The sequence below is a fragment of the Electrona antarctica genome (genome assembly GCF_951216825.1).
Source record: "Electrona antarctica genome assembly, chromosome: 13".
In the NCBI taxonomy this organism is placed as follows: Eukaryota; Metazoa; Chordata; class Actinopteri; order Myctophiformes; family Myctophidae; genus Electrona; species Electrona antarctica.
In genome coordinates, this window is record NC_136794.1 from 35065446 (window position 1) to 35079036 (window position 13591).

Genomic DNA, 13591 nt, shown 5'->3' on the forward strand with positions numbered 1-13591 from the left:
GGCCATAGGAGGTAGTGGGGTTGATGGGTCCGAAAAGGGGGAGGACAAGGGCACGGCACCCCCGGTGGGACTGCCTCCGGTGGTGAGGTCTAAGAACTCTCTCGACCCCCCACGACCGCGCCTGGGTTCGGGATCCTCCTCGGGTTCAGCTGGGTCTACTAAGTCCGTGTTGGAAAGTTCTCAGATAAAGATGCGCATAGCGCGCATGAAAAAGAAAGAGCGAGAACAAGAGAGGGAACGTGACAGAGCGTTCCAATTGAAAATCACAAAAATGAATGTGGATAAGGAAATCCACATACAGATTTCCATACGGCAGATGGAGTTGGAATGGGAGGAAAAGGCAAGGGCCGCAGCGGCATCGGCAGGTCAACAGGCACCCCAGCAACGGTCCGGTCCCAGTCTCGGTGACACACCAGGTACGTCAAAATTTGACATTGCACGGCATATTGGATTAGTCCCCATTTTTCGTGAGTCTGAGGTGGATTCGTACTTTAATGCATTTGAGCGTGTGGCTACTGCTCTCGCTTGGCCCAAGGACGTTTGGTCCATTTTGCTCCAGTGTAAACTGCTGGGTAAAGCACAGGAGGTCATGGCCGCGCTCTCTGTTCAGGATAGTATGAATTATGACACTGTAAAAGCAAGCATTCTACGGGCATTTGAAAAAGTCCCCGAAGCGTATCGTCAGCAGTTTAGGCAGCATACTAAAAATGCTAGCCAAACTTTTGTCGAGTTCGCTCGGGAGGAAGAGGCTCTGTTCGACAGGTGGTGCGCAGCAAGCAAAGTAACAGATTTTAAATCACTGCGCGCACTGCTGTTGATGGAACAGTTTAAAAGGGGCTTGCCCGACAGTATATGCATGCACTTGAATGAACAGAGAGTGGCGTCATTGGGGGATGCTGCTATCTTCGCTGATGAGTTTGTTCTGACGCATAAGAATGTGTTTTATGCTCCAGAGTCAAGTCTAAACAAAGCTCGCAAATCTGGTGATGCGCGTAATTACGCACAGACTCAGCGTTCGCCTGAGCGGGGTGGTGCTAAACAGAGGGAGGATCGCACTTGTCATTATTGCAAAAAGGTGGGGCATTTGATTGCCCAGTGCAGAGCAAAACAACGGCAAGATCACAATGGTACTAAGAGTGTGGGATTGATCAGAACGGAGAAAAGTGTGGGAAATGCTTTTGTGGGTGCACGTTCTGGTCCTGACGCCAGTTATGATCCGTTTGTATTGGATGGCGAAGTATCGGTGGCACAGCATTCTGTTGAGCGCACTGCGGTACGCATGCTGAGGGACACTGGGGCTCAACAAAGTGTTATACTAGCGGGTGTACTGCCTTTGAATGGCGATACGGCCTGCGGGTCGAGTGTAGTGATACGAGGGATGGATATGGGATATATTTCTGTGCCCTTGCACACGCTGTATGTACATTCTGCTCTGGTCTCTGGGTACTTTAATGTGGCGGTGCGTGAGGAATTACCAATCGAGGGGATTTCATTTATCATGGGGAATGATATCGCAGGTGGGAAACTGCGATATCATCCTGTGTTGGAAGTGATAAACTGTCCTATGGTGGAATGTGTTACTGCCAACGACCCCCTGTGTATGAAATATCCTAAGGCTTTTCCAGCTTGTGTGATCACCCGTGCGCAGTCACGTAAAGCGGGGAAGGATTCTGATTTAGCTGACTCTATTGTCATAAGCGCTCTCGCAAGTGACAAAATGTTGTCTGCCGCTCCTGAAGCGTTGACACAACTGCAGAGTGTTAATGCCAGGGGGAGGGAGGTAATTGAGGGTGGGAAAAATCATTTGATTTTGCCTGTAACCAGGGAAAGCCTTATCCAAGCACAAGATAAGGATTCCACGTTGAAGAAATGTCTAGCGGCTGTGTTGAGCCAAGAGGAAATTAAAACAAAGGGCACGGGCTACTTTAGTGACCAAGGGTTGTTAATGCGCAAATGGTGTCCAAATGGTGAACAGGAATCAGATTGGAGCGCAGTGGTCCAAATTGTGGTCCCCACTGCATACCGACAGCAGGTTCTCTCGTTAGCTCACGATCATGATTGGGCGGGGCATTTGGGAATTACAAAAACATATTCCCGAATCCTAAACACTTCTTTTGGCCGGGGCTGAAACAAAGTGTTTCCCAATATTGTCGCACTTGTGCGATCTGTCAGCTGACGGGCAAACCTAACCAAACCATTCCTGCTGCGCCGCTCTGTCCGATTCCTGCCGTTGGAGAACCATTTGAAAAGGTTATTGTGGATTGTGTGGGGCCTTTGCCTCGTACGAAGGCTGGGAATCAGTATCTACTGACTATTATGTGTGCTGCTACTAGATTTCCCGAAGCTATTCCTCTGCGCAACATAACTGCCACCTCAGTGTTAAAAGCTCTAACCAGGTTCTTTACTACGTGGGGCTTTTGCAAGGTGATCCAAACGGATCAGGGTACTAATTTCTTGTCAAAAGTATTTAAGCAAGTGATGGAAACACTGTCTGTCCACCATGTGATCTCAAGTGCCTATCACCCGGAGTCTCAGGGGGCGCTAGAACGGTGGCATCAGACATTGAAATCCATGTTGCGTAAATACTGCTTTGAGGCTAAAAGAAGTTGGGATGACGGGATTCCATTTGTGTTGTTTGCTGCTCGTGACGCAGTACAGGAATCTCTAGGGTTTGCTCCTAATGAGTTGGTGTTCGGACATACGGTCCGCGGCCCCCTTAAGGTGCTGAAGGACAAGCTGATGGCCGCTGACGTGACTCCTGACACCAATGTGTTAGACTTTGTTAACAAACTTAAAGGTCGGCTCGAGAAAGCGTGTTCTCTGGCTAGAGAGTGGCTGAAGGCTTCTCAGACAGACATGAAGAGGCGTCATGATAAAGTTGCGGTTAAACGCATCTTTAAGGCAGGTGATCAAGTCCTAGCCTTACTGCCTGTTCAGGGCTCTGCTCTATCAGCCCGGTTTTCAGGTCCTTTTATGGTTCTGGAAAAAATCAGCGACACAAACTATGTGATTGGAACTCCTGACAGGAGGCGTAAGAGCCGTGTCTGTCACGTTAACATGTTGAAGGAATTTCATGTGAGGGGAGTAGGGCTAATGGTGGCTGAGCCACATTCTTCTCCTACAGAGAGTGTGGATGGCCAGGGTGATCCTATGGATCTACAGGCTGTGGAGGACGATGGGTTGGTTCTGCGAGCATCACCTGCACCCGAGGGTCGCCTCTGTAATTCAGAAATGCTGATTAAGTTGCCTAAGACTCTCACTCATCTACGCACTGAACAACAACGTGACGTCATGAGGTTAGTGAAGGATTTCCCTATTCTATTCGGGGATATCCCCACTCGCACCACTGTGCTCGAGCATGATATTGATGTGCAGGCTGCAGGGCCCATTAAGCAACACGCTTATCGCGTAAACCCAACTAAGCGTGCGCTCTTGAGGAAGGAGGCGGAGTATCTCCTTGAGCATAACCTGGCACGGCCAAGTTCTAGTCCATGGAGTAGCCCGTGTTTGCTGCAGCTTAAAAGCGATGGTAGTCCTAGATTTTGTACGGATTATAGGAGGGTGAATGCGGTGACGGTCCAAGACGCTTTTCCTTTGCCGAGGATGGAAGATTGCGTGGATAACTTGGGGTCTGCTGCTTTTGTTACTAAACTGGACTTATTAAAGGGTTATTGGCAAATCCCCTTAACCCGTCGTGCCTCTGAAATTTCTGCTTTTGTCACACCGGACCATTTTCTCCAGTATAGTGTCATGGCATTTGGCATGTGCAATGCGCCCGCTACCTTTCAGCGAATGGTTAATATTGTGTTGGAGGGGGTGCCTAATTGCAATGCATACCTAGATGATTTGATCGTCTATTCAGGGAGTTGGGACGAGCATATTGAACGCTTGTACACAGTGTTCACTCGTCTAGCTAAAGCTGCGTTAACGTTGAATCTAGCCAAATGTGAATTCGGCAAAGCTACCGTGACGTATTTGGGACGGCAAGTAGGCCAGGGGCAGGTGCGACCTATTGAGGCTAAAGTCGCTGCCATCACCGCCTACCCCGCTCCCACTACGGTTCGAGAGTTGCGCCGGTTCCTTGGCATGGCTGGTTACTACAGAGGGTTTTGCAAAAACTTCTCGACTGTTGCTTATCCCCTCACCAATTTATTGAGTCCTACGAAACCCTTTATCTGGTCTCTCGAGTGTCGTTATGCATTTGAAACTGTCAAATCTCTCCTGTGTAGTGCGCCGGTCTTGGCTGCTCCCGACTTCAGTCGCCCGTTTACCCTGGAGGTGGACGCGAGTGGTGTGGGTGCTGGAGCTGTCCTGCAGCAGGAGGACGTGAGTGGACTTGTCCATCCCGTTTGCTATTTCTCCCGGAAATTCAACAAATACCAGGTGAAATATGCAACCGTGGAGAAAGAGGCCTTGGCTGTATTGTTTGCGCTGCAGTTCTTTGAAGTGTACGTGGGGTCGAGTCCGTTGCCGGTGGTCTGTTACACGGACCACAACCCCTTGGTATTCTTGCAGCGCATGCGCAATCACAACCAGCGGCTCATGAGATGGGCAATTCTCATTCAGGATTACAATTTGGAAATTCGACACAAAAAGGGGGCAGATAACGTAATGGCAGACGCCCTGTCTAGAGGGTGGTAGAGATAGGGTCAAACTTTGTTTGATTTTGAGGGTGGGGGTGTTACATACTCGAGGATTGTATATTTATATGTATTATATATGATACCGTGACTGTATTTCTATATATTGTATATTATACAAGGGGTATTTATATATATATATATATATATATTATGTTATACGGTGATTATATTGATACATATAGATATTATAGTATACAGTGATGTGGCATAGTATGGAGTGCTGATTGCAGTTCTCAGTCACAGGTCTGGCTGGTGCTCGGAGGCGGAGACTTACGTTCCACCTGCCCACCTCGTCAACGGGAGCCTATCATCATCAGAAGGCCGGCCAGAGGAAGACTACTTAAGAGCAGCTGTGATGCCAGCTCGTTGGCAGTGTGACTCAGTCTGTCATACTGAGAGCATACTGTCCAGGGGAGCTGTGAAGCGACACCTTTGTAAAAAGTCAACACTAGGGTCTCCATATACCTGTGTGGAGGTTCCTGAGTGTATATATATATATATCTCTTGCCTGTCTCGCTGTGGTGATGTTACAAGTAATTATACGCACCTTGATTTAAGTGGTATGGTATAATTTACAGGAGTATGGGAGCTTGCTTTTTGTAACAGTCATTATTTTGTTAAGCATTAGGTAGAGTAGAGAGTTTAAATAGGTTGATCATTTGTAACCATTCTTTTCCTTTTGTTGGTTAGGATTAGATAGAAGGTTCTTTTGCATCTAGGATAGGTATAGTCTTTTTTGGTTGTTTCCCTGGGTTGCCCCATACAGCCTTTTGTTCTCATTATATAATTTAAATAACACTTGTAACTCGACGTGGCTCGAGTAGAGGGCTCAGCCCCTATATTTAAGTTGGTTGGAAACCCAGAAATTATCGTTATTAGTCCGTACAGGTTGTCTAGATAGAAGGTTATAGCTATATATATATATATATATATATATATATATATATATATCCCCATATTGTTTATATATATTCATACTATTGTATTGATTGCCTATATACCTTCTGTCTATTGAATATACCTTATTGAAGCACTGTGAATAAACGACAGTTCACTTGCCAGCCTTGTTGCGTCCTTTAAGTACCCCTAGATATATGACGAGCCCTGAAGGAAACGTAACAATAACAATCTTTTGAAAATAGCAGATCTACAAGCGCACAATGTGACAAAGTGAGCTTGTAGATTGGCTATTTTTAAATGGACAAAATGTAGGCCTATATAGAGCTGGAGGGGGCACTGTTACCGGGCTGAAGTCGTTTATAATGTATGTTTTGTAATAATAATCAAAATCTACAAAGTAACTATAGTAGATAAAGTTTTCAAATAATTAGTAGTGGAGTAAAAAGTACAATATTTGAAAGTAAAATAATACCTCAACATTGTACTTCTTAAGTGTAGTACTTGAGTGAATGTACTTATAGTTACTCTACACCACGGCCTACAGACAGGGTCCAGCGTGGCTATACTCCATCTACAGAGTACAGACAGGGTCCAGCGTGGCTATACTCCATCTCACCCATTAAGATATACTGTCGCTGTCATGGCGCCAGGCACCACGGACTGGCCCGTTGTCGTCATAAACAAAGGCACAGACCATCAGAGAACACGTTTTGCTGTCATGCTTTACAAATCATCACAGCAGCAGTCCGATATTACACTGCCTCCCACAGGAAGCCCCACAAAGATGCTTGATGATTCTTCAATAAAAAAACAACAATACTTTCATCCCAAAAGGTTTTCATACTGTATACCTTTTATTTTATTTTATTTCCCTCTCAAACCAATAATAACTCATAACTCCTGCCTCCTGTGCTGCTGTTATTGTGCCGTCCACTGTCTGCACAGCAGTGGTGTTGTAGAATAGTGTAGGTGTTAACATCTTCTTTTTACTTTACTAAAAATGACAGATTTTCTCATGAAGCCTTGAATTCATGGACCTTTTTTAAGTGGTGCAACCACTTCATTAAGGAGCTTTGTGTGTCCGTGGGTGGGTGGGTGGCTGGCTGGGTCTGTCCGAACACAAAAATAGTGTTTGGTTGGTTTTCACACGCACGCACGCACGCACGCACGCACGCACGCACACATAGTATATATGATGATTTCGGGTGTGACAGTACAGTACAGTGACAGCACAGTATAGTAGAGGGACCCCCTGGGGACCCCCACACGGTAACTGTCATTTCTCAACCGTTTCGGACGCAGGGCGGCTCGCCGGAACCAGGCCGGCACTCTGGGCGTGTTCCTGTGGGTCTGGAAGTTCAGTGCATCACTCACTTCACACAGGTGTGATTTCTTTCTTCTCTTTTTGCATTCCTAGGTGGGGTTGGCGAAAGTGCCTTTCTATGTGGAGTTTGCATGTTCTAGCTCCCCGTGTCCACTAGGGTAGGTATACCCTCACAAAAAACATGCAGTAACTTGGTCTCTACTGTATACTGTCATCCACCTGGCCAGCCGGGGCAACCTGATGGAGGGGAAAGGAACTGATTGAAATAACGTGTTCCCTCCACGTGCTACGTTCTACTGGGGAAATTCATCCCTGTCAGGTGATAAGAAGCGGTCTGGGGCTCTCCCCAGGTTGGCAGAGGGACACCTGCTGCGCTGCTTGGATTTTATGCCGTATATCCAACATGACAGCCATGTAAACAAACACACAATGTAATTTACAACTAAACATTGCTCTCAAGAATGTTTTTGAAAACATTTGAAGCAAGAAATAGACGATGCAGCAACCAAAAATGTATTCTATTTGATCAACACTTCTTTGTTTTCCGAGGCGACCGTGATGCACTGGGCAAATGGCTAGCGCAACACTGATGGAATAGCCTATATACTTTCATTACCGCAAGCAAGGAAATACCTTATTGTGTTGTTACTTTTGGGCGAATTTATTAAAAAGAAATTAAGTAGCCGTGTAATAAGCAGGACAGCGTTAATTATCGAGAAATAAATCCCTTCAGGATGATTAGGTAGTCATAGTTTTAGTCGACTCAACACTGATGTGCAGCAGCTATAGCTCTTGTCAAAGGTGTCCACAAGGCCAGGCAGTGACATCGTGACAGGAGAGCTGGAGTTGACACATGGACGTTGGACTCTAGTGACATCGTGACAGGAGAGCTGGGGTTGACACATGGACGTTGAACTGGACTTACCGCTTCCCACTGGATGGACGGATGGATGGAGGTTCTGGTATGATGAGGAGAGACACACCGTGACCAGAGCCACCGGCAACCTGGAAGAAAAGAAAGGTCACATATTGTAGTCTCTAACAGTGTGTGTGTGTGTGTACGCGAGCGTGCGTGCGTGTGTGTGTGTGTGTGTGTGCACGCGAACGTGCGTGCGTGTGTGTGCGTGTATTCCCCTTCCTAATGACACCCACTTGCTCAGTACACTTGCAGGCTGTTGCATTCATGTGGCTGCCTAGCCTAGCCATGCATGCTCTGCTGGCTTTTACATTTTCATGTCAAGGACCCACCCAAAAATATGTTGTGCCAGCTGGGACTCCTATAAGAAAGTAGTTGTGTTTTTCCAGTGTTAAAATGTTTTCAAAAATATTTGAAGATTTTTCCCCCTTTTTCTTTCAGCTTTTCAACTTGAAAATAGCCAAACTTGGGCTTCGGCTCTGCTGTAATTTTCTCCCTGCTCGGCACACCATCATTAAACTTAAAGAGCAGGTAGATATACAATAACAACCCCCCATGGGGAACAGAAATGGGGTGGTGGTGGGAGCAAACAGTGCATAACAACAGGGAACCATATGCAGGAGGAAGGCAGGAAGAATGCATGCAGTCTAGGTGAGCTTAAATACCCCGCCCAATTGGGAAGCTGACTGCCACATCAGCAAATGACATGTGGGTCTATCAAACACTGTATACACCCACATAGTAATGCAGCATATTAACCCCTTGAATACATTTGTCCCTTGACTGTAGAAATGGGACCCGGTGCCTCTGCTTGGCACTCAGCATCAAGGGTTGGATTGGGGGTGAGTCCCTGTGACATACTAGCGTCATGTCCCAGGGGTGTACTTCATGGCTGGAGGCTGTACATCAAGCCGCCTCATGCTACAGAAACAGGAGAGATTAGGCTCCTTGCCTAATGGGCCACATGGCCCGACTTGTTGGTTCCCATACTTGCTCTGATCTTCCACGTTAGAAGTGGGTCCAGATATGAAGTGTCCGCTAAATGCCAACATCTGTCAACTGTTTCAATTGTTATACAGTTCATACAATATAAACTCTTCACTTCTCACTTCGCACACTTAAGTGTCAAACCCGTATCAGACTTTTAAAGCTTTGTACTCGTTCAAAAGACATGGGATTCAGAACAGACGAGGGAAAAGGACGGAACAGAATAAAATTAGACGAGAATAGGGACGCAGTGCGCCCGAGATAACTTTGCGTGAATAATAATGGCGTACATTCAATGTGCAGTCATGGGTGTCTATAGTGGCCGTCAGTGTGAATAATAATACAAAAAAAAGCACAAGAGAAAAGAGAATACTTTGCTTCCTTGAGACAAAGCTATTCAAGCATGAAAACATCCATCACGGACGTCCCAGTGCGCTTTTCACCCGCTGGCTGCTTCAATGGGTGAATGATGATTCTGAAACATCTCTCTTTCTTCTCTCAGTCACGGCAGATTAATGCCTAATTGATACTCTGTCATACGACAGTGTCAAAAAGAAGAAGAAGCCCGATCTACAAGCTCACAACGCGTCGCGTTGAGTGGCATTGTGAGCTTTATTGGGCAATTTCCAGCTCACTACACCGTCATACAACAATCGTACAATAAGCAAAATTACTATATTTAATAGTTGCTCCATCAATCAATTTTTTAAAAATAATTCAAAGTAGTAGTAATTCAGAGTAGTACTCCTCGTTGACTGGCATTGCACGGTGAAACGTTTCTCAAAATCAATCTTTTTTTTTTTAGCACACAAACACATGCCAACAAAGTAGAGTTTGTCATTGTGTTGTAAGACTAGAATAGAACTGGCCCGGGCCGCCGGCGTGGTGGTCCGGCCCGGGCACCATAGTTAGCAATGCCAGCCTGGCTGTATGTTGCAGGTTCGAATCCCCACCCCGACGACCTTTGCTGCGTGTCACTCCACAATGCCCATCTCTCTCCCAATTCCCTGTCAGTCTACTGTCCTATCAATAAAGGCATAAAAAGCCCCAAAATAAATGAAGCCAGTACAAAGCAACTTGGGAATTCATGCGCCACCTGGTTATGCAATAACCGTCATATGCATTGTCACCAACATGTCAAACCTGTCCCTTTTGTGCCCATAAATGGAGATCTCTGTGCACTCGCTCCTTCTGCCTTTTATGCCCATACTGCATGTGATGATCCTGTTGATTTTACTAGTTTAATTAGGAGTTGACATTTTTTTTATTCAAAAAATATAAAATACACTGAGCCAAGTTTTGTAATTCTATACATATGCTAGATCGGCTTTGCATTTGCTATGTGCAAGAACAGAGACTTTGAAACCTGTTTCACCGTGCAATGTAAGTCAGTAACTTGGATGATCAATTACATTTCTTATCCACAGTGCAACTAGACATCTTAATGATCTCATTAATATTTGCACCATGGCAAGCTAACTACACAACGCAAACCTCTATCGAAGTGTCACTGTGCCTTACGGTTGATTGAGGAAGGCCAGCTTCACAACAAGGACATTTAAGAACATGCAGTAGTTTGACTTCCATCAACATCTGGTCATCTTCACGAAAAATGCTCGCTAGAAAAGCGTTTTGTTACCTGCCAACAAACCCGCATTGAGTTGATCACTACAGAGGCTTCAACAAGTCCTTGAAGAACTTAATATAAAAGAGCATGAGTTTGGTCCATGGACAAAAGACATGTTTTAAATACAAAATGACACTTTTGTTTGATCAGGGGCCAATTTCCCCGAAGTCTGTGCGCTCAACACCACCAAGAGTTGCCAAAAGTACAGTTTAAATTAAGATCAAATACATGCTTTAAAGTGTCGGTGAGCTCATTACAGATACTTGGCAACATTCTACAAGGTCTGTATTACCAGAGCCGGATTATGAAGTGGCATTTAACTTCCCGCTTGTCTCATTTATTTATGTATTGTTTAAATGGATTTGACTTTATCTAGCATAATATAGAGCACTGGTTTTCAACCAGTGGTCCTTGAAGGGATTCCAGGTGAATGATGGAGAGATTATGGAGTCTTGTAGATCTTAAACTCTTGAAAGTGTAAAATGAAACCAAATGGACCCTCTCCCTGAGTTACATTAATGTTAAACATCTGCATTACTTAATTTACAAGACATCTACACAATTAGATGTTCAAGAATTGTTATATACAGGTTTAATGTTTGATTTTAGTTAAACAAACATTAAAAACGCCATTGACAATGGACAGAGTTTAATGTTTGTTTAGTCGCTAACACAAACATTAAATGCCATTTTAATGCCATTCTATTTTGTTCAATGTTTGCCTTTTGTCTCTATGGTACCACATGGAAGCATGGAATTGTGGACAAAATCGTATCCAACAGTAACACAATGTAGGTTTTGGGTCTGAGAGGCTAAATGACAAAATGGTGGTCCATGGCTCAAATGCCAAATAAATAATGGACCTTGATATGAAAAGGGTTGAAAACAACTGATATAGAGAAAGTCTTGGAGTATTGTCTTGGAACCGTGGTCTTTCTAGTTTGGAACTGTGTCAGTATATTGTTGACCCTCAGGGCTCATGAGGGTGTCCCAGGGGTCCCCATCAGCTAAATTGTCGATAGTTAGGTATACCAAACAGAGCTAGGTCTATAACTCCGAAAGCGTATACATGGAAACAAATGGATCAATCCTTACAGCCGATCTACAAGCTCACAATGCGATATGATGTGGCATGGTGTGGACTTGTAGATCTACTAATTCTCCTCGACATCAACGTACAATGAAGTACACATTATTATTACAGTACGTGTGAAATTAAGTAAATCATCTCTGTCGGGTGCAGCAGGTCTAAAACGAGCTTAGATCTGCTACTTTTGATGCTTTCAAAAACGTTTTTGTTAAAAGTAAAACGCTTCACAAAGTCCACTGTCAAATCCGTAAAGACTTTCCTCTGAACATGTCAGCGTTCCCGTTCCCCAAAATAAACCCCCTTTCAACTCCTCTGATTCACAGCCGAAGCAAAGCAAAGTGAAATGTTCCCCTTTATTTTGTTGAGCTGATTTGTTTTTCCTCTTCCTCCCTCCCTCCCTCCCGCTCTGCGGCGGTGAGCTCACACTTCCAATTAGTCCGACTCTCACATCTCACAGGAATATCGTTTGCTAACAGGCATCTCTTGTCATCGATTGCTTCACTCCCGTTCGCTTTGTACTGCTATTCGGCATCGTTTTCTCTTGTTGTTGTTCCGTTGCCTCTCTTCATAGTTCCCTTAATTATTATTATCATCGCTGTCGGGAGCAAACCTTGTATATCTCCATATTTTGTTTGTTTGTTTGTTAATTAATTAATGTCCTACTTTGTCATACAAGAATGTCGCTGCAGTAGGGAGTAGAAAAAAGAACAGATCTACAAGGTTACACAGTGAGCTTTGTGAAAATTAAAGTAAATATTGAACCAATGATATTAACAAATAACAAGAGCTTGTTGTGACTAAACAATAACCACATTGGATCCGTTTTGGAAGACAGGTATTTATTTTTCCTGAAAAGTAAAACGTTTTCAACCCGTCAGTGACGATATAATGAACTTCAGTGAAGGAAATAAACAAAACGAAAATAAACAGACGGAAAGTCATTAGTGGGCTTTAAGACCAGAAAAGCCCCACAAGCAGTTTAGGATTCTATATCAAATGTGCCCTGAAGACAAGGTCACTCTAGTGCCCTGACACCCACCCACCCCCCTCCCTCTCCCTGGTGTAACTAAATGCATTGCAAGCCGCATGAGGTCTGTCCGCTGCCCCCCCCCCCCCCCCAGGTTGGCAGAGGAAGTGTAGCACCCAGGATTACATTAGATATCGTAATTGACACTGGGTGAAAAAATGGGTTGAAAAATCGTGGGATGAAAATTAGAGAATTAAAAAAAAAAGTACACTTTGACGACAATACTTTTGTTCTTTTACTGAAGGAAGTTTCGATTACCGGAATTTTACTTGTAACTGATTCTACATTAAATTGCAGTAGGCCCTATTGATACTTTTTTACGTAAAAATTGGGGGTACTTTTTCTACCCAGAGTGATAAATAAGCAAACAGCTGCCACCCAGAATGCTGCAAGCAGCAGCAGGTGTAGGTCTCTACTCCACTCCAAAGTTTCCCCAACTCAACAAAGGACTTATTTCAAAGGGACAGATTGTAAGAGTGTGCCATTTGGGGATTCTACAATTGAGAAGGCAAAAGTTTTTTCCTGAATCACTGAACACTGTGGACATGAGTAACACGTTTTTATTGTCGTTTTCTTTTTTTTGCTTCTATAGACGCCCGTTCCCATAGGGGGCGGTAGGTGCCGAGTGCCATCTAAATGTGCAACATGAGCAGAGAAGAAGAGCTCTTGTTGTTGTGCCTGAGGCCGACAGAGGCCTACTACCGAGCCGATCATTGTTTTGTTTAGTGGGAGATCAAATTAATGTTTTATTAGGCTCCGATCATGGTATATATATATATATATATATCCTTTGTTTTTCTCTCTGAACTAAATAAATGCATACATTGATTGATTGATTTGCCATGCATGTTTATTTACATTCTATACCTTGGTCATAGATTGGCAAAGGCTACACATCACAAGTGTATTACTGTAAATAATGACACTTTTTTTTAATGTAATTTCTTTGTGATGTGAATCGTTGCTCTTCCATCAGTAGGGCTATTTGTTTCATATTCGAGCTTGGTCAGAAACTGAAACCTTTGTGAGGCAAGTTTATTTTAGTCATCTGAAATGTTGTGTGCCTAAAACATGATC

At 44.3% G+C, this 13591-nt stretch overlaps 1 protein-coding gene across 3 annotated transcripts in view; it reads right to left on the reverse strand.

Annotated features, from left to right (window-relative positions):
* Positions 1 to 13591, reverse strand: part of tmeff2a (transmembrane protein with EGF-like and two follistatin-like domains 2a) — a 365596-nt gene that overhangs the window by 171511 nt on the left and 180494 nt on the right. For all 3 annotated transcript variants that reach the window (XM_079517922.1, XM_079517923.1, XM_079517924.1), the window contains one exon: positions 7793 to 7872. In XM_079517922.1, coding sequence (XP_079374048.1) covers positions 7793 to 7872 — 80 coding nt within the window. The remainder of the gene's footprint in view (positions 1 to 7792; positions 7873 to 13591) is intronic.